The 20,867-nt window shown below is 39.6% G+C and overlaps 1 protein-coding gene across 3 annotated transcripts in view; it reads right to left on the reverse strand.

Moving 5' to 3' along the window:
* The window catches only part of LOC119775559 (potassium voltage-gated channel subfamily C member 1-like), a 110,324-nt gene that overhangs the window by 43,739 nt on the left and 45,718 nt on the right, over positions 1-20,867 (reverse strand). For all 3 annotated transcript variants that reach the window (XM_038273578.1, XM_038273577.1, XM_038273576.1), the window contains exons 2-4: positions 12,660-12,791; positions 11,187-12,048; positions 4,267-4,479 (exon numbers count right to left, since the gene is read on the reverse strand). In XM_038273578.1, coding sequence (XP_038129506.1) covers positions 4,267-4,479; positions 11,187-12,048; positions 12,660-12,791 — 1,207 coding nt within the window. The remainder of the gene's footprint in view (positions 1-4,266; positions 4,480-11,186; positions 12,049-12,659; positions 12,792-20,867) is intronic.

Consider the following 20,867-nt stretch of genomic DNA (forward strand, 5'->3'; position numbering starts at 1 on the left):
TTTACTTTACTTTACTACTTATTTTTAAGCCGACTTTTTACTTCTACTCCTTACATTTTTACACAAATATCTGTACTTTCTACTCCTTACATTTTAAAAAATTGGCTCGTTACTTTAGTTTTGAATCATTTCAATGGAGTTACCGTTATTATTTTTCACGTCATCAATACCAAATTCAATCTAATTGGATGGGAATCTACGTTGCATTTGACGCACCACTACAAGATGAATCGACAGATTCGGCGGTATTCATTGGCGTCAAATCATTGCAGCTTGGTGGCGGTGGCGTTAGCATAGTAGCATGGACGACGAGATGATTGAAAATGAACACAACGGAGATCTAGTCCTATTGGCAGACATCCATTTAAAATGTAGGCAACGGCATGAAAAAAGTGGTTTCTACTTTTACTTTTATACTTTAAAGGAGAATTCCGGTTTTTAACGCTTTTAGCCCATTTTCTGTAGTGTCCAGGATGAAATCGAATGATCGACACCAAAATTTTGACAATTGGTCCTGTCTCTGCTTTTTGGCTCATGCAGAATCCCCCCCTGGCTGCTTCAGAATGGCTTCCATAGTGCATGTCCGATAATGTCCTTAAAACAACCTTAAACGTTCTTTTTTTAAAATATGCTACTCACCGGGTCGTCAGCGCTGTTCAATGACGTTCCAAAAAAAGTTTCGTGAAGAAAAACCGTTCCTGTCTTGTTTTATTTAGCATTTTGTAAATCCCAGAACTATTTTTTCCGATACATCACAACCGCTTATAAACTTCCGCTTCCCGTTCGAATCTGAAGCGTTGCACACTCCAGACCACTAGTTGGCGACGGTATCCTCTACCGTCAAACTCAAAGTCCAATATGTCCTCCTCAAGAATCCACCTTTCGTATTCCATTTTCAGAGTTTTTTAAAGTGTTTAACAGAGACGTTAGCACCTCGACGTCGGAGTACACAGAGTGAAGCAGAAACACTTGGGCCTTGCGAAAAGACTACAACTAAGCGTAAACAGGCCCCATTTCTGTTTCCGGTGGCGGAGGGATATTGACTATTCCAACAGAACTCAATGGGATTTACAAAATGCTAAATAAAACACTACAGGAACGTTTTTTCTTTACGAAACTTTATTTGGAACGTCATTGAAGAGCGCTGACGACCCGGTGAGTAGCATATTTTAAAAAAAGAACGTTTAAGGTTGTTTTAAGGACATTATCGGACATGCACAATGGAAGCCATTCTGAAGCAGCCAGGGGGGGATTCTGCATGAGCCAAAAAGCAGAGACAGGACCAATTGTCAAAATTTTGGTGTCGATCATTCGATTTCATCCTGGACACTACAGAAAATGGGCTAAAAGTGTTAAAAACCGGAATTCTCCTTTAAGTAAATTTACAAGCCTGTACTTTGTTACTTTTACTTCAGTAAAGAGGTTTAATCAGTACTTCCACTTTCGCCAGAGTATTTTTTAACACAGGTATCTGTACTTTTACTCAAGTACGGAAAGTGAGTACTTTTGCCATCTCTGAAAATGACACCATGTGACTAATCTATTTGCAGCTTTAAGTTTACCTAACCTTACCGTATTAATGAATTATAATTTCTTGCATCGATGGAATTCCAGAAATAAAGAAAATACTAAAAAAAAAAACTGAATTTTCAGTATTTGAAAAAAAAATGGAATATACCTAATAGGACTCCTGTAATTTCAAATCTACACGTGGAAATAAATTGCAGTCCTCTTCAAACCACAGTAACGATTCAATCCTCATTTTCCCTCCTTATCGGGGCAACAGCGCAATAAAATGCAGCGTGCAGCAGCAGCACTTTGATAAGGTAAGTAGGCTATGGAGACCAAAATATTATTTAATCACAGGTCTCTGGTCTTTTTTACAACAGCCACCTGCCTGACACCGTGCCGCGCCGTGACACAGGCTATGACGCAAACTTTGTTGACAGGAATGTTAACATTTATTGTTAAATTGTTTTGTTTAAATGTATTTTTATACACATTTTTACACCATTAGAAACATAAAGACGTTTTTTTCACCTCCTGCACTCTATATAAAAAAATAAAATAGCCCTAAAGGGGGTGCTAAAGAGCCACATGTAGCTCCGGGGCTGTGGGTTGCCAACCCCCGGCATGGGGGGACTGATACGCAAGCTTTAGGGATTTTCAAATCGAACATTAATTATTAACCTTATTTATATTCAGTATCAATGTACATGCTTCATTTTATTTAGATGTGCTTTCTGATCATTATTTTTTTTCCTTTTTCCTTTTTTTTTTTTTTAACAGTGTCTTGTCTGGCAATGTGGCAATAAGAATAACTGTCTTGATGCCAAAAAAAGGGCCAAAAAAGATTTTGCTTTCTGATGATCTTTCATCCATGTTAATCTCTCCAGATTACTGTAATCCATATATTTGCTGCTCAAAGCAGGGTTCCTGCAGCAGAAGGCAAGTTAAATTCAAGACTTTTTAATGCCACTTGAAGTAAAAATTTAAGACCAAATTCACAAGAAACACAAGAAAAACCTGCTTGCGACAACTTAACCCAAAGGTTTATTTTAACATAAACCACTGCACTAATGTTACAAATTTTGAAAAGCTTATGACAGATATATTTGAACAATTATTTAACTGAATTCACAAACTTTGTTATAGCAGGGAACAAAACTAATCCGTTTTAAAGCCCCAACATAACCAGTGCTAAGTCTTTTTAGCAGCTATTTTTCTTTGTATGGTTTTCTTAGTATGTTTGATTTGGTGATAAGTGGAGGCGTTGCAGAGACAAGGGTGGAACTAAACTGAGAAATACCGGCTGTTTCTCTGTAACTCCATTTTGACGCTTTGTGTTTCGTGCTTCGCATGTGCGACTCCACTGCCTTAATTCCCATCGTTCTGAGCTTGAATGACTTCTTGCATAAATCCACTGAGCCTCATGTATGTTCCCTGGTTTTAGCCATGGAGAAAACTCTTGGCTGGAGACAATTTTGGTTACATTTACACTTGCTCATATTTTCCAGACAAAAAGTTAATGGCGCATCTCCCAAATGTCCCGACAGCAACAACGCTTTATTGGTTCCGCTATCGGGACGGAACCAATAATGGAGAGCCGTTATTTTTATTTTTTCCCCCCCAATTTTAATGTTTTTTTTTAGATTCCAAAAATAAATCATAATAAAAATTATCATATTTATAATGTTTTAAAAATTAAGACCTACGAAAGACTGATTTAAGACATTTTAATACCAATTAAGGCCTTAGTTTTATTTTGAAGAATTCAATGCCTTTTAAGACTTTTTAAGGACCTGCGGGAACCCTGTCAAAGGTAAGATCAATAATCTTTAAAATATGGATTTTAAGACACTGTGAAGATACAAAAGACATTGTGCATCCTTTAAAATGTATTTAGTTATCTTATGTATCTTAATTTAATTTCCATTTGATCTTTCTGTGTAATAAATAATTATTTTGTTGAATGTGTGATTTGTGCTTCATCAAAGGAAAGACAAAAAAAAAAGTGCTAAATACCAAATTATGTCCAAATAATTACAGAGGATTTATATTGTTTTTCACTCTGATTTAAAAAATGCTCTGCTTGTCCAAAATACTAAGAATGCTTGACATGGGAAGACATTCATATCATGTATTTTTAATTGCTGGTAATTCCTGCGTCACAATTTTAAGTGATTCTCCCAAACCCAGCTAAGCTCTTTGCTCTCGGTTCTTATCCCAACACCTCACAAGGTTTAAGGAATGTTCTTTTAATATATATTCTAATATTATCACCAAAGTCTTGTTTAACTTAAGTTAGGTATTGAAACGTAAGTGCTAAAGCTAGTATGAGTTTAATGGATTACTACAGAACTTCTAAATTAATCTTAGATATTTATTTTCAGGGCAGAAAGACAGAAAGAAAACTTTTCATTTTTGAATAATTCTGTTTGTGTCACAAGATGGGGCGTGTTAGGTGGAGTGGTCTCAAGGGAGTCACACTGATTTAGGTGAGCTGTTACACATAAAGATGGTTCTTGGTAGAGAACTGTGATCAGGTATGTATTAACAGAGCTTCTATAGTAAAAAGCAGCTTCATTTTATAGAATATGTTTATCTCAGGATGTAGGTATAATATTTGGAATCTGCTCTTGTCCTGTTTTGTGTTTTACTACATAAGCATGTTTGTTCACAGTACATGTAGAGTACGTATTAATAAAGACATGCATGTTGTACCTGTTTAATGTTCTTAGTCTGGTTTCCCTCTTCCTCTCTTACCTTTCCGAACATTCCCATCGGTGGTTCGCTGAAACTCCCCAGCACTCAGAAGAAAACAGGCACGGTCGTGTGGGTATCGTTCACGGCTGGTGTTGGAGCCAAGTCCTCCGGTGACCGGACTGCGCTCGTCCCCAAGAACCTGGTCTATGGTAGGACAGTCCTCATTGGCCAGAGCTGCTGCATTAGTGGCTGCGTCGCCATTCTGCTTAGAGTCTTAGAAAAAAGGGGTAAAGGAGATGATGGCAGTCAATGAGCCAAAGCAATCTGATGGTTATCCTTAAAAAGATAGCTCTTAACCAATCTGACTGAATGGGCAATATTAAATAAACTTAATTATATTAAACTGACAAAAGGACAAATAATCAGTTGCCAAAAGAAAATGGATAAAAGACTAAATTAAAGTTTAAAGAGAAAAAAGAAATAATTGCAATGTTGCTCTGACTCAGTTTTCATTTATTTAATGAGTTACTCTATATTGTAATAGTGATAGGAAGGATCTCCTGTTGAGGTCTGTATCGCACCGGTTCAGGAGAATCTTTGACTGAAGACATTCTGTTGCTGTTTAATTGTTGCCTGATGAGGATAAAACTATGGGTTGTTAACAATGTTCTTTGTTTTATAAAGAATTTTTCTTTGTGAAATCATCTCCAGAGTTTCTTGAACAGAGCTTTTTGAGCTTTTTTCAGCCTCTGATGCTGTTATGCCAGGCGGTGATGACAGAAGAGATCAGACTCTCCATAACAGACTGATAGAGCTGATTTAATAGTCCAAATAGCTATGGTTTCCTGCCAAGTTCCAAATTCCCACCGCTGGAGTGGCTCCCTTCTTTCTGCTGGGATTGTTAGTGTTTACTGTAACTCCACCAATTTATTGAAATACAGAGTATAACAGGTTTGCACTCTGGAAGCTTGGGGTGTGGCCTAATGACAGATCCGACCCTAGTGACATACCAATGGACCAGTCGGTTACGTCGGAGGACCTGGCAAGTACCCGTCATGGGCCAGTTAAGGACCAATCACGGAAACGGGGGAACTTTTTTAATCGCTTCTACTGCAGCATGTTTCTGCAAACACAGCTTCCTCTAGAAGTCCAGTCTGCTCTGTCCCTTTTTGGAGACAGCTTCCCGGTTGTGTCTCCAGTCCAGGTTGTTGTCCAGGTCAACACCAACGGATTTCTACTCCTCCTCCACTTCTCCTCCCAGGATGTTAACAGGATTTAAGTTGTTCCTGTTTCTTCTGAAATCTAAAATGTTTTGTTGACATTCAGGATCAGATGATTGTTTCCACACCATGCCACAAAGCGCTTCACCAGCTCTCTGTACTCATCTTCTGCTCGTTCTTTGATGCTCCCAATGACTGCAGAGTCATCCAGTATTTCTGCAGATGACAGGACTCTGTCTGGTCCTGGAAGTTAGAGGTAAACAGAGGAAAAAGGAATGGAGAGAGTACCGTCCCCTGTTCTCCTGACCACCTGGTTAGATACCTGACCCTTCAGTCTCACAAATTGTGGACTGTTTGTAAGATATTCGTACATCCAGCCAGTTGTTGATGCCTCTGCCTGACTCTTCAAGAGTTTCTGACAGAGTAAATAAGGATGAATCAAGTTAAATGCACTGGAGAAATCAAAGAACAGGATCCTATCAAATGCTGTCTGCCTTGTCTACGGTCAGTCAATATGCTGCTATAGGCTTAGGCTACTGGAAGACATTGGACACTTCATTGTTCTACTTCATTCCATCTCTATTGTCCAGTTCTGCAGTATTTGTTTGTTGAAACCAGTGTTGTGGTCAAGACCACCTAACCCGAGACAAAGACAAGACTTTTAGTGTCCGAGACCAAGTCAAGACCAAGACCAAGGGAAGTCGAGACCGAGTCAAGACCAAGACCAGCGCCAGTATGTGACAATAAAATGTGAAACATGATCAAAATCACAAAAATTGATCTAAAAGACCCACATTCACATAAAAGCACCTAGATATTTAACACAGAGAACTGGACTAAACATTAACATCTTCATTTAGTACTTCTGTGTAGTAATCACAGAATTTCAAACAATTAATCAAAGTCGATCAAAATTGTATTTTCTCTGCCGTTCATGAACAGTACATACATTTATGTTGTTTTTAAATATGCTATTTCAAAACAATGTGCAAAATTCTGTAAAATGTGTAAAACTGAAAAAAGAGCCAATAATTTTCTTGTTTTTCTCTCATATACAGATTAAAGCTATATTATATAACTTTCCTTAAATAAATCTATATCTGTCACCAAGTTGTGAAATATGTTATGAGACAGATAATTTGTTGAAAGAAATAGATTGATCTCCTTCACTGCATTTACCAATGAGACGGGTTATTGCTTGGATTTGAATCCAAGCATCCAATAAAAAGAAGGATCTTAAAGAAACTGATAATATTCTGATGATTAGCGTTATTTCCACAGTTGTGGTCTTGAGTCCTCAGCGCCCGAGACCGAGACCAAATGCGGTCAAGTCCGAGACAAGACCGAGACCATCAAAAAATGGTCTCGAGACCAAGACAGGTCTCGAGTACTACAACACTGGTTGAAACCATAACTTTCTGTCCTCTTTTCTTTTTCTTGTGATAGCAGCTTCATTGTGCATGGTTCTGTCTAGCCGTGACACCATTTAGTCCCAGTTCTCTCCTAGTCATAGCTATGCCCTCAGCTTTTACTGGAACTAACTGGATGTTCTCTCATGATGTTCTCTCATGATGTTCTCAGCAGCTTCCATTAAAAGAGCTCTGTCTGTCATAACATCTTATTTAACTTACCCTTTGGACTTAATAAGTATGTCTCTCTTGTCTGGTGTTTTGGCACTCAAAACAGCAATTATCAAACCACCGTTTAAAAATGGCAAAATGTATTTTGCAGAACTACAGGCCTATCTCAAATCTTGCTTTTCTCTGTAATATTATTGAAAAAGCTGTTCATTGCTAGACCTGCTCTTAGCAATGACCAGCCGCCCTTAAAACTTGGAAAACTGGAAAACTTGGTCTTTCTTTCAGGTACAGTATCAAACATTAATTCCTACTTGTCTTCATTTTCCTATTATCTTTGATTTCATTAACAGTCGTGTGTGAGTGCGAGTAATGCATCTTTGCCAGAGAGGATCTTGGTGGAGTACCTGGGTAGCATACGCAGGTGGAGCCCATCAGTCTGGGATTAAAAGTGCAGCAGAGCCTTCATTCAGTGCTAGATGACAAACGTTACCGTTAGTCTCTCTGCCCATCTCTTGTAACTTTACTAGTTGTTTGCTCTCTCCTGTGAATTTGCCAGAAGTAGCACAGTCCTTGTGTTTGCGGTTTTCTCTTGTTGGATTTTAAGAAGAATCTGTCAGGGTTCCTGTGTGTAGGTTAGTGCGAGTTGTGCATATCTAATACAGGGAATCTTTGTGGAGAACTTGGGTAGCCTGCACAGGTGAAAATAATCTTTCGGATCATAGTGCTGGGCTTAAAGGAGCACCAGAGCCTCATTCAGTGCTGGTTTCTTGTGTGTGTTGAAGATGTTAGTTGCTTTCTAGTCTCTTGCGTCCCTTGAGTATTTTCCTGACATTTATTGGTTTTGTTTGGTTTTAAGTATTTTGAATTTTTGCCTCTGTTTCCCTTGGACTTATGTTTAACCATCCAAACTCATCCATGCCTACTTCTCTCTGCATTTGGGTCCTCAACACCTCCACCCAACCTGACAGAATCAGTTCCTCTGTGGATTTACCTGCAGGTTACCTGCCTGCCCGCTCCGACGTTCATCATTTCCTGCCCGGCTCTTCAGGGAGGAGAGAGTACAGCCAATGATTTTTTTCTGCAGTGCTAATGACCCTTTACAGAGCTTCTTGTCTGTAGTAGGGCAGGCAACAAATCTCACAGTATGCCATACATCAACAACGGATCTATGGTACCTCGGTAGGAGGACACCACCAGTCTCTCCTCTAGGTGATTCCTTCTCTCCACCCAGGATGTGAACTCCTTGCTGTGCCTTTTTAACAGGTGCTGCTCTGTTGACTGTCCTGAGGACTCACCTATCCTTGGATAGGTGAGTCCTCAGGAATTGGAAACGGGCCAGTCTGTTGACAGACTCGGGTGTCCGCCAGTTGAACATTGACCTCCTGTGCATTCTGAAATCAGTAACCATCTCCTTGGTCTTCAGCTACAGTTGGGTTTTTTTTAGCACCACTGTAGCAGCTCCTTGTGCTTGTAGAGGGCATAACAAAAGGAGTCTCAGCAGACAGCCATGGACAGAGCCAACGTCAGGGTGGAGGAGTGGACCCCGCCACCCTGACATTGGCTCCACCGATCTAGCGTTACAACCTGTGGTCAGTTAATAAAGTCCTTGATCCAGCAGCACATACAGCCAGAGGGTCTAAATCCATGTGAAACAGCTTTTCTACCAGGATGTCAGTGCTGTTGGCATTAAATGCTGAGCTACAGTCAACAAACACCATCCTGACATCGGTTCCTCAGGAGTTCTTGATGGCTCAGGGAAGAGTAAAGGGTCTGTGGACCAGTTCGCCCTATAGGCAATTTTCTTAGGGGTGCTAGAAAAGAATCATCTCAAGGACTTCCTCACCAAAGACATCAGTGTCAGTGTTCATTGAGGTCTTTAATGGCTGTAGCTTTTCTTTTATACAGGATGGTACTTCAGTCATGGATAGGGATAGGGTGAAAATCCCCGTCCGGACTCCTGCCAGTTTCTCTGCACAGGCAAAACGCTTCTGGTCCTACCACTTTTCATGCTTTAACCGCCTTTAGTGCATGCCTCACCTGTTGTTCCTGAAAGGGTGAGAAATTTTGGTCTTCTATGCTCTGCAGGTGAAGAAGCTGTTAGGTTCTTCTGCTAACAAGGCATCTTCATTGATCTTTGCTGATGAATTAGCGTTGTATTTCGTCTATGCCAGATCCCTAACCATGTCTTCTGTGGGTGATTGTTCTAGAGGTGAGACTTGACCTTCCTCTTGTAAGCCTCCTTTGCAGCTCTTGATCTGTTGTACAACATAATGTCATCTGATTTAAAGGTAAAGATATGTCCTTTTAAGGGCGGTTTAGCCTCTGTGCAGCAGTTTGTGATTTTTATGGTTGTAGTGAATCTCTTCCCAAATAAAACAAAACAGATGTTTGTAGATTTCAGAGGCAACAGGAACAAATCGAACAACATTATCGTTGTGGGAGAGGAAGTGGATGTGGTAGTGGAGGAGTACTCATACCTCGGGATTTACCTGGACATTGAAGTAGAAGGGACAGAGCTAAAGGAGGAAGCGTAGGTCCCTCAGAGTTATAGCAAGAGGCTGCTTATCCTGTTCAAGTCTGTTTATATCTGCTGCCATCATCGTATTGGCTGGCAGCATTAGAGCAGTTGCCTTAAGGAAGCTTAACGAGCTAATACAGGACAGGTCTGTCTGGGAACTCCTCTAGAACCTCTGGAGATCATCAGAGGAATTCTATATGAAACGAACAACGGGAAGTCCATTCTTTTCAGAACACTTAAAAAACAACAGGGTGTCTTCAGTCAAAGGCTTCTAAAGGCCACTATTTAAGATCCTATTCTATAAAGCCATTAACTACACTCAAAAAACACTGAAAGTTACAACCTTTAATTTCCCTTTTGGACCAACAAAGTCTTATGAATTTACGGATACGTCTTTGTTCAGCTCCAGTGAGTGCCTTGCACACCTGTCATTAAGGAACAAACCGAAGTAAGGCGGATTGTTCATTTTGGTTGTTTGGGAAGATCCTGGTGTTACTAATATTTTAAGAGCAGGGAAGCTGTAATGCCAGGCTAACCAAAACAAATGACTTGGTGTGGTGCTAGCTAGGAGTGGGCAAGCTTAAGGCGGGCATACACTGTAGGAAGTTTAGCCCTTTTTGGGCCGTTTCTCCAGTCATGCAAGTTTCTTGGATCGGGCTGAGTTTCAGCCTTGCAGCGTGTCCAGCGTCGTGTAGTATACAGCGGGTAACGAGGGGCGATCAGCCTCTCATGACCACCTGCCGATAAGGAATCGTAATGTTGGGAGAAAATCAAATATAGCTGAAATTCAGTCAGCCGTCATGAGGCAAATCCTGCAGTTTAAGCAGAGCTATGAGCCGATCTACCAGAACCTCGAGCACTGCACATGTGCAGTGGGAGTTCTAATTCTTAGAGATTGACGAGTCCAATCAGCGCCATCTGTCGGTGCTGAGTCCGACGGGTGGTTTTTGGACATACAGTCTGAGCAGGTAGATCAGAGCATCAGGTCATTGAGAGTAAGACATGCATCGTGAGCTATGAACTTTCACACCTTGGGGTTTCGTTGTACAGTTTGAGCTGTATCTGAATATAATGATTGAAAATATCAAACAGTGCATGGGTCAACAACCCCTTGTTTCTAGTATGACTACCCACCCATGATGGCTTGGATGGACTAACACTGATGTAAGGATAAAGCACCGCCATAATGAGGGGCCAGAGACCAAGCATGACCTTTGTGCATGTTTCTGTTTATATATAATTTAATAATCAAAATATGATTTTTAATTGGAGTGAAAATTGTCCCAGAAGAGTGAGAGAAACATCTCATAAAAAGTCTCCTTTATGTAAAACAGTTGGGTATTAGACGCAGACTAGAATAGGATCTTTTTGTTTCTTATTTCTCAAAAGAAACATCAAAACTAAATTTCTCTAGCAGGGTCATTTCTTACCCCGCCCAAAAGGGGTCTCAATAGGGAAATAAATGAGCACTAGTATTTATTTCTCCAAAAAATGATAAAACATGAGTAAAAAACATGTTATGACTCACTTTAAAACATTATCAAAGAATAATTACAGTTTTCTTCGTCAATAAATATGAAATACTTTTTGATGCATTTCTCCTTACTGTTCTAAATTCCTCAGTGGCATGCCTTTTATGAAGGGGAATGCGATCAAACTTACCTGCCCTGTTTATTTCAATGATCTCTTCTTGTGCCAGTGGGCAGTCTCCTGCACCCATCATGCTGCCAGATTCCACCATGCCTGGCCCGAGCACATTGCCCATTAATCTATGTGGAGAAGCAGTTGCCATTGCTAACGCATCTGGCTTGCAGTAATTGGGACTTCCCGGCTGTGGTGCTCTTGGGATGTGCTTGTTCCTCTTCTTTGGAAGCTTCTGCTTGGCCATGGCCAGTGAGTAGTACATCCCAAAGTTGTTGACAATGACAGGCACAGGCATAGCGATGGTGAGCACACCCGCCAAGGCACATAGAGCACCCACTAACATTCCAGACCATGTTTCAGGGTACATGTCTCCGTAACCAAGAGTGGTCATGGTCACCACAGCCCACCAGAAGCCAATAGGAATGTTCTTAAAGGTGGTGTGGTTAGCGCCAGTCGGGTCATCTGGGTCAGCTCCGATACGTTCCGCATAGTAGATCATAGTAGCAAATATGAGAACACCTAACGCCAGGAAAATGATTAGCAACAAGAACTCATTGGTACTCGCCCGCAAAGTGTGTCCCAAGACCCGTAAACCGACAAAATGGCGGGTTAGCTTGAATATACGCAGGATACGGACAAAGCGTACCACACGTAGGAAGCTCAACACATCTTTGGCTGTTTTAGAGGAGAGGCCACTGAGTGCAACCTCCAGGTAAAAGGGAACAATAGCCACAAAGTCTATGATGTTAAGGGCGCTACGGAAGAACTCTGCCTTGTCGGGGCAAAAGATGACACGGGCCATCACCTCAATAGTGAACCAGATGACACAGACACCTTCCACATATGTCAGCCAGCCGTCGGTGACAACTTCATAAACAATCTGTAAAGTGAATGAAAAAAAGGATTAGAAGACTTAATCATTTAGCAAGAGGAAGGTTATTATGGGGTGCCATTCGGAAAGTTAAGCAGTAAAAAAGTAGGAGTAATATTTATAGTTATTTAGCGTGTTTTAAGAGAAGAATTGGTTAGTTATTCCTTCATTTATAAAAATCAAAGTTCTAAAATAAATATTTAGATTGTCAGTTAAAAAATCTGTCAGCAAGTTAAATATTTACTATCCAAACTAAATAATTATTTTAATTTAAGATTTATTTTCCAAACTAAATACTTTGTTTTCAAATTACATATTTAGTTTGTTAGATAAACATTTAGCTCCAAATTAAATATTTATTCAACAAACTAAATATTTAGCTAGCTTTGCGCTGGCAAAATATTCACTTTGAAAATCAAATGTTTAGTTTGTTAAATAAATGTTAGGTTTGGAGCTAAATATTAATTTAAAAAAATTAAATATTTAACACTAAACTAAATATTTACAAATGATCATATAATCCTTTAACCTTTAAAGGAATAAGGCAGTGCTGACCTCTAAGTATATGATTTAAGCGCCCACATTTGGGCAGAACATTTTGGATAATATTGCTGCCGTACCTCCTCACGTGTTACGTTGCCAACGGTGACGTTCTCCGTCTTGTTGTAGATGGTGTTGAAAGCCTCGTGGGTCTCCAAGCAGAAGGTGGAGATAGAGAGAAGGATGAAGAACAGCGAAGCAAAGGCCACGTACTGCATAGAAAGAAAAAAAGGAGACAATGACAAACTACAGATGAGTTGCATTATCACCTCATACTTATTTATTTACAGCCAGCAACAATTTAAACTCAGTCCCTTGAAAAAAAAAACATATGTCTTCAGTTTTTTTGCAGAATTTTAATATTCATATTTTGCTGACTTGGCAGAGGAGAGTTTGAGCCATTGCAGTATTTGCAGTACATTAAAACTGCCAAAAGATGGCACAAATAACAAAGTGATTAGAGGAGAGGAATCTTTTTAATTCAGACAATATGTGCTGACCAGATAACTACAGAGAAAACAGCCCCGAAACAAGGAAAACAAAGGTTATGTAAACACATTTCCAAAAGCCTCTGAAAATAGAAGAAACATTGTGGAAAAATAAAACTAATAGATGAAAAAAAATATTCTGGAAAAAATATATTCTATAAGACTTTTAATCATAAATTAACCAATTACCTTATGAAATGAATACCTTTTTTTGTTTATAAGTATTCACATGCACACACACACACACACAAACTCGCACTATTAGGCGTTTTTTATGGTGTGCCATTAGGGTAGCTTGTTCTGCAGCACTTCTACTGCAGTCTCATGCCTCCAGCTATCCCTCACCTCACTCTATTATCTGTATGTCTATACATTCAGTGAATAGAAGACATGAAAAAGTACATAAACATATTGAGAGCAACTGGAAATGATTACAATAAGATATATAACTCATTGCAAACATATGATTTATATCTTTCATTTTTACCAAATGAGTGTATAAGATGCAGCGATGGACTCAAAACCATGCAGGTAGCAAACAGTCAGGATGAAGGTTTAAATGTTTAAATGGATTTAAACTCAGGCAGGATTCAAATTAACCAGAGTTATAACACCGAACAAGCAGCAACAGCTTTGGCATCAGCAGCAATGTAGCATCTATTTCATGCATCTAAAGCTCACAGTGTAAAGCTGGTGCAGGTAACTTTAATCCATTTAATCTATTTAATCCTGAAGTTAGTGATAAAGTAGGCAGTTGCTTGGGCCCGATATGATTTCCAGTGTGCAGGAGACACCACTGGAATCAAACCACAGACCCAAGACATGAGGACAGGGGGATTGCTGATATCTGCATGCACTGGTGCAGGAATGCGCATCGCTCTGTATGCACCCAAGGTAAGAAATGCATTAAAATTCTTCAAAAGTTTAAATATTTACACGCTTCTTATCCGTGTGAGTCCCGGAAAGATGTGGTTGTTTGACAGATTCCTTAAAAAAAATCATGGTTTTGACTCCTTTTATCCAAACTTGTCAGTGACGGCATCTTATCAATCACCTCTGTGGCTATTCTTCTAACGTTACACCAAACTGGGTTAATAAAAACAAATAAACATTATAAGGAGTGCTTGCTGTGCTGAAAGGAGTCATCTTTGGAATGATGCAGAGATTTGCAGTTTTTTTTATTTACAATTATCTCTGAACTTATATCAATTTTTACCGTATTTTCCGGACTAAAACGCACTACTTTTTTCCCACGCTTTGAACTATGCGGCTTTTACGAAGGTGCGCCTTTTCTGTGGAGGTTTACTAAACGCAGGATAGAGAAGTTAAGTTGTAAATGAAAGGATAAGGGACTAATTTTCATTTAGCACAAGATTATGCTTCTCATGCTTTTATCTTTATTTCTGTTAGGTTTCTGTTTCTGTTATGTTTTTCTTTTACTCCTTGATTTCTAGTGTTTAGTTTTCTTTTCACCATGTTTCTTTATCCTAGTTATTCGATTATTGTTTTGTTGATGTTTTCTTATTGGTTCCTGTCTTCCAGCTTTTCATTTGTTGTCCTCTGCTGCCCTCTTGTGTCCTCTTTCTCTTGCTCTGTTTTCTGTTCTGCTCTCACCTGTTTTCAATCCCCTCATCAGCCCTCTTCCTGTCTCTGTCCCCTTTAAAAGCCCTCCCTCTTCAGTTCCTGTTTGCTGGATCCTCGTCTTACATCTCATCAAACCTCTGGTCAGTTCTCTATCTTCCTTCCTTGTCTCTTCCTGGTTCTTAGTTTTTGGTTTTTCCCTGATGTCTCCTAGATTCTGGTTCTTAAGATATTTTTGTTGGATTTTTGACTCCTGCCTCAGAACCTGAAAACCTATTAAATCACTTAAATTCATCTCAACCAACTCGTCTCTGCATTTGGGTCCTCTAACCAACACCCTCAATTCATGACAATTTCAAAATATCTCTGAATGTTTGATTTCCACCCTGATCTACATTCATCAAATAAACATCCAGAGACGCTGCTTCCTGATCGCTAATTACAATAAAAAACAGTTCTAGGTATAAAGCAGTAGCTCTGTTGAAATGAGAAAATAATCATGAAGGACATAACATGGAAATTCCGGTTCTTTAGGTTCGTTGTTAGTAAACGTCGATCCAGGGAAGTTTTTTAAAAAACGACACCATTTCTGTATGTAAGGGAGAGGTCCCGCCCTGCATGACCATATTTACATCACACCTGTGCATTAAACAGACAAATATCTTTAAGATGTTGAAAGAAATAACTTTAATAGGATAAAAAACAGGTTTAGTTGACACAGAAAGTTAACTGCTTGGAACCTTCAGAATCTGGTAAAATCTTCTTCTTTATTCTCAGGATTTTATGTTTCTGCGCCTTTTTCTAATTTTGTGCCGTTTTTCTCAGTTTGAGCTCCAGTTTTGTCACGGCGCCTCACATATATTAAGTTTCACACCAAAATATTTTGGTGTAGCGAGTCGACGCCCTAAAGGTCGTCACCGCTTCGCTTATTTTATTAATTTTATTGACTGATATCTGGACTCCCTCACTGTAAAGATAAGCTTTACCCAAAAAAGTGAAGGTTAATTTAATTTATCTACATTTTAGTAAAGTAAATCTAATATTAATCAGAGGTGTCATATAACTAAGTCCAAATACTTTATCTTACTACAGTAGTAATGTTGGCTTTCTATACTTTAATGGAGTAATTATTTTTAGACAACTTTTTTTTTTTCTCCTTACATTTTAAAAATTAGTTTTATTTAATTTAAGCTCATTTTCATTCTGGCCTGTTGGTGTTTAAACAAAAATAAAAACCATCAAAATAATTAGTTTCATCCAGACAATTGATTTCTTTGTGGTTGGAATCGGTGCTGCCCCAACTTGTTGCTCACCACATACCAAAATAAATCGTTTTTTCCAGATGATGCAAAGTTAAATGTGACGCTGTTACCATTAGTTATAAAACTAAGAAAGTAAAGTCGAAGGAAGTTATCATCCAGAATAGTAGAAAAATGTTCCTTTAATAGAGTAGAGCAGTAAAGCTTCTGGCCTTAACTGTTTTTCTTGCATTACTTTTACTTTTATACTTTAAGTAGATTTAAAAATTGTACTTTTACACTTTTACTGAAGTAAAAAGCTGAAGTTGATCCTCTAACTTCTATAAAATGTTTTTAAACAGCAGGATTTAAACTGGAGGAATACACTTTAATAGTTTGACACCTTTGCTAGAACCTCTCTGGACAGCAGACAGAACATCAACAGCTTTACTGTTTCCTGCTTCCTAGTATGGAGTAAAAACAAATGAAACTTTTGCTCATCATTAATTTCTGCAGGTGTTTTTAAGCATCTTCCAGCATCTCTAAAAGCTCTGCTGTGGTGAACATGTCCATGCTGTGATGAGGGACAAACACCTGCTGTAGATCTTCCATCAGTCTGTTTACCTTTCTGCTTCTAATTGTAGAAAAATGTTCCTTTAATAGGGTAGAGCAGTAAAGCTTCTGGTCTTATCAGTTTTTCCTGCAGTACTTTGACTTTTACACTTTTACTGGAGTAAAAAGCTGAAATCGATCCTCTAACTTCTATAAAACTGTTCAAAACAGCAGAATTTCTACTAGCGCTGGATTAATAAACATTAATACTTTTGACACCTCAAATATTAATAATTATAAAAAGAGAATGTAGGTCAAATCTATACTACAGGTACTACTGGATGTTTCGGACCTTCTCTCCCTGGAAGGATCTTCGGAGAATCAAGCTGAGCTGAGGATTCAAGGGTGTGATTCTGATCAACCCTTTTCCCCAAGGAACGACTGGGGCTTCTCTCTGAGCAGGGGATTCATCTCCACAACAACCCGTTCAAGTACCGCAGGAAATCTAAGTGGCAGTCAGTTTCTCCATTCACCTACAAACAACCGCATTCTGGGTAAACTCTGTCCGCCCTCCATCGAACGAGACAAACACTGGAACACCCCCACACCGACTGGAGTCAAAGAATCATCCATTTTCTGGAAACGTGAGTCTGCAATCTATTTCTCCTCTTCAAGTTCGAGAATCTAATTTCCCACTGAGCCTGAACTAACCGCAGTGTCTTCCCCTCACTTTCCAGTTCCGGTTGAACAGTGTTCAGAGCTACACTGGATTCATCACAATCTTCTCAATAAACCTATTAACTTTCCCCTGGTCTCTCTGTATTGTTTTCTGCATGTGGGTCCGAGCTCTTGATAAAATCATGACAAAAACACAAAAATAAGAACGCAGTAAACCAGCAATTACCTAGAAATACACCTTCCTTTTATTACTTCTCTCTATATTCCTTTATACATATAAAGGAAGTAATTGTATCAGTTTTTTAAATAATTGTATTTCTATATAAGGAATATTTATTTAGTTAATATTTTTTGTTCAAATTTATTCATATTCATAGTTTTTATTTAGTTGATTTTTTAATCATTTTTTTATATGTAATGTTTTACTTATTTGGGCTATTATTTCATTTTGAATTGGTGAGTTTATTGTTTTAGATTGGGGAGCGGTGGCCTAGTGATTTAGGGCATAGAGCCTGGAATCCAGAGGTTCTGAGTTCGAGCTCCACTCTGGGTCCCTGAGTAAGACCCTTAAGCCCACACTGCTCCCCGGGCACCCCACAATGTCAGCCCACTGCTCCCCAAGGGGAGGGGTTAAATGAAGAGAGTGAATTCCGCTACTCTGTACTTGTGACAATGTAATGACAATGAACAGCTGGAAAAGATAATTAAATGCAAAAATGCTCCATGTAGTTATTTCCTGGGACATTTATATTCATGTATGTCCTGATATATCTTTGCTTCAAACATTCCTCAGGAATCGCATCACAATAATAGTGAAAACCACCAAGTGTTATTTTATCACCTGCAGAGTTGAATATAACTCTGTTTCAGCTAACATCCAAAATTAGTGGAAAAATTACTTTAAAGCTATTCTACAAATCAATCCACTGGACTTTGTTTCCAGGTTTGAAGACGTTTCTCTTCCATCCAGGAAGCTTTTTCCATTCAAAATGTCAGAAATAGCGTTTAGTTCCAGGTTTTATCCAGCAGCCCAACAAAGCCTGGTTTTAGCTTAGAAAACATGCAAATAGAAACGGATGAACGGGTCCCCCCCTTTGGAATGGGGGTCGTTTGGCTTCTTTGTTAGCCTGCAATGCCCCATACCTGTCTATGTCTCTGAAAGGGGGGTCGTTAGAGGGAATAGTTGGCCTGGCTGAACAGGTGAGGTCTTCTGTTCTCCTGTAAAGAGGTTGGAGCTGCGATGATAGCGGGAAGGAATCAACTCTATCGCTGCATTGGAGGTTTTTGAAAGCTGAAATCTGAGTCCCCCCCCCCTATGTTTAAGGTTGGTTTTTCCTTCTTAACATAGATGGCTTCCTTCACGCTCCTCTCAAACCACCTGTCTTCTTTGTCCATAATGTGAACATCCTGGTCAGAGGCGTGCACAGACATTTTGGGGGGCAGGTGCTCAGGAGGGGGGGAGGGCACTGTTTTATTGTCAGAATTCTGACTTTTTTCCAGAACTAAACTGAAATAAAATTTAAAAATCAGTTAACTTATATTTTTTTTCAGTGGCCCTAATCCTCTTCCGTAGATTTCCAATTGCAAACTCTACCGAAATTATTTGTAGCCTATGTGGTCGTCCTCACGTTATCTGTCATTGACTTGGGCTACAGTGTAAATCTTTCAGAATCAGAATCAGGTTTATTGCCATTGTTAGTGAAGGAGTTCACAAACTAGGAATTTTTTTGTGGTACAATCGTGCAACATGAAACATATAATATGTAAATAAAATTATCAAAATATCTAAAAACTGTGGGTATACGTCATGCAATAAAATAGAATAATATATACACTTAAAGGTACACTATGCAACCGGTGGAGATTTTCCAGCGAGGCTCTCCCCAGAGGGCGAAAGTAAAAGTGCACTGTCGTAAATATGCTCAGCTGTTCTCCTGGTTTCTCAGTCAAGCCAGGCGCGTTGTTTTGAGCTTAGCAGACAGACGAACGCAACGAATGCACACATTGGACGCAGCTGGCGCGACAGAAGCAGCGAGTTTACATGCAAAGTCAATGGTTGACGCGCGTCAAGGCGCAGCAAAAGGTCCCGCGGCGCGTTTTGCGCAGCAGGCGCAGCGCGTCTGAGCAGCTGAAGCCGCGCGTCAGGCGCGTTTAATGCTACGTTCGCTTTTATTATCCTGCTGCCTGCAGTTTGGATTATTTAGATGAAAAACACCTACCAGCTGCCTCGGTGAACCGCGAGGAGGCGACCCGGCCAGAGGCTGCTGATGAAGGGATTCCTACTGACAGCGCACCGCTGGTATGTGGGGGACTGAGCGGCTCCGACAGAAAAAATATTGAAGGCAGGATAATAATCTGAATGAACTGACGGCACTGATTACGTTTTCAGGTGTATTTTCACACTTAAAAACATATTAAAACTACTTTATTCCCACTGATCACAGCAAATATAGCTGCAAGGCAGAGAAAGGATAGTGAAGCTCCGCCCAACGCGCGTCAGACACACTTTTGCACCGTGCAGCCAGAGCAGCAAAGCTGCTTCAGCCGCGCGTCAGAACTTACTGGTACAAGCAGTAAAAATGAAGCAGCAGACGGGATTTTGCTGCGTCCGGTGTGAAAGCAGCACTGCACAAAGATCGCCACTGTGCTAGCAACGAGTATGCTTTTAACTGGGGGCGTGTAGCAGTTCTCGCCGTAAAGCAAGACCGACTCTCGCGAGACTTCTGAGCCTGTGGGTGCGGGTCGAGGGCTCCTGGATTATATTTACCATGCACCAGAAAATATTTCCTTTACCGTTTTCCCAGGACTCTTTCCAATACATTGCAGTGATGCAAAAATGATGCTGAAATTATTCCAAGATGCTTAATTCTATGGAGCCTACAGCTTCAAAAACAGTTTTAAAACACAGTTACTTCCTTATTTTCACTAAATACAAAAAAATAAAATGGTCTGTTTGAGGACCCGGAGTCGGCGCTATGACTTCAGACTCACCTCAGAAATGCCCTCCATGTGTGTCTGACATACCAGCATCCAAGATCAGGCATTGGACGGCTTTCTGAAGCTCAAAATATGTTCCATATAAATGCTGCATTATCAATCCTCAGAAATCAATATGAATTAATGAACATTAATCCATTAAGAATTTAATATCTCTTTTTTAACACAGCTCTTTGTGTTTCTCTATCAATGACAGATTAGTTATCATCCCAAACTGAATCAATGCGATAAATGCTGAAGGTAAAGAACAATACATCTTAGTTTTATGGAGATCTTGATAATATAAATAATAATAACTATAAAAGTCTTACATCATGCATGTTAACATGTGTAAGTGTGTCTGTCAGGCTAGCAATGAAGGCGGCTGATGGAGTGTTGTTTTTTTTTAGTGCTAAGAGAGCCCACCAAGTCCCATTTCTTATTATGATGATCTAATTTAAAACTTCTATAAAGAGCTGCCCTAGATAAACTCACACACACATAGATGCATATCTAGGCAGCTGTGGCTCACCGGAGAGAAGTAAGTGCCTCACATTTGGGAGGTTGTGAGTTTGATGCCCCCTGCCACGAGTCAAAGAAGTGTGCTCGGGCAAGTATCTCGTTCCCAAGTCGTCTGAGAATATTTAAATGAAATTGTAAAGGCCTTAACTGTATGGAGTCAGTGACTTTTAACTCAATGCATAACAACCTGCAATGATCATGACTCTGAAAGCTGGGCTGATTGCTCATTTCATTCACCTGCTTAACTCTGCCT

Source organism: Cyprinodon tularosa, unplaced genomic scaffold, assembly GCF_016077235.1.
Source record: "Cyprinodon tularosa strain WSP-4 unplaced genomic scaffold, ASM1607723v1 ctg878, whole genome shotgun sequence".
NCBI classification, from domain to species: Eukaryota; Metazoa; Chordata; class Actinopteri; order Cyprinodontiformes; family Cyprinodontidae; genus Cyprinodon; species Cyprinodon tularosa.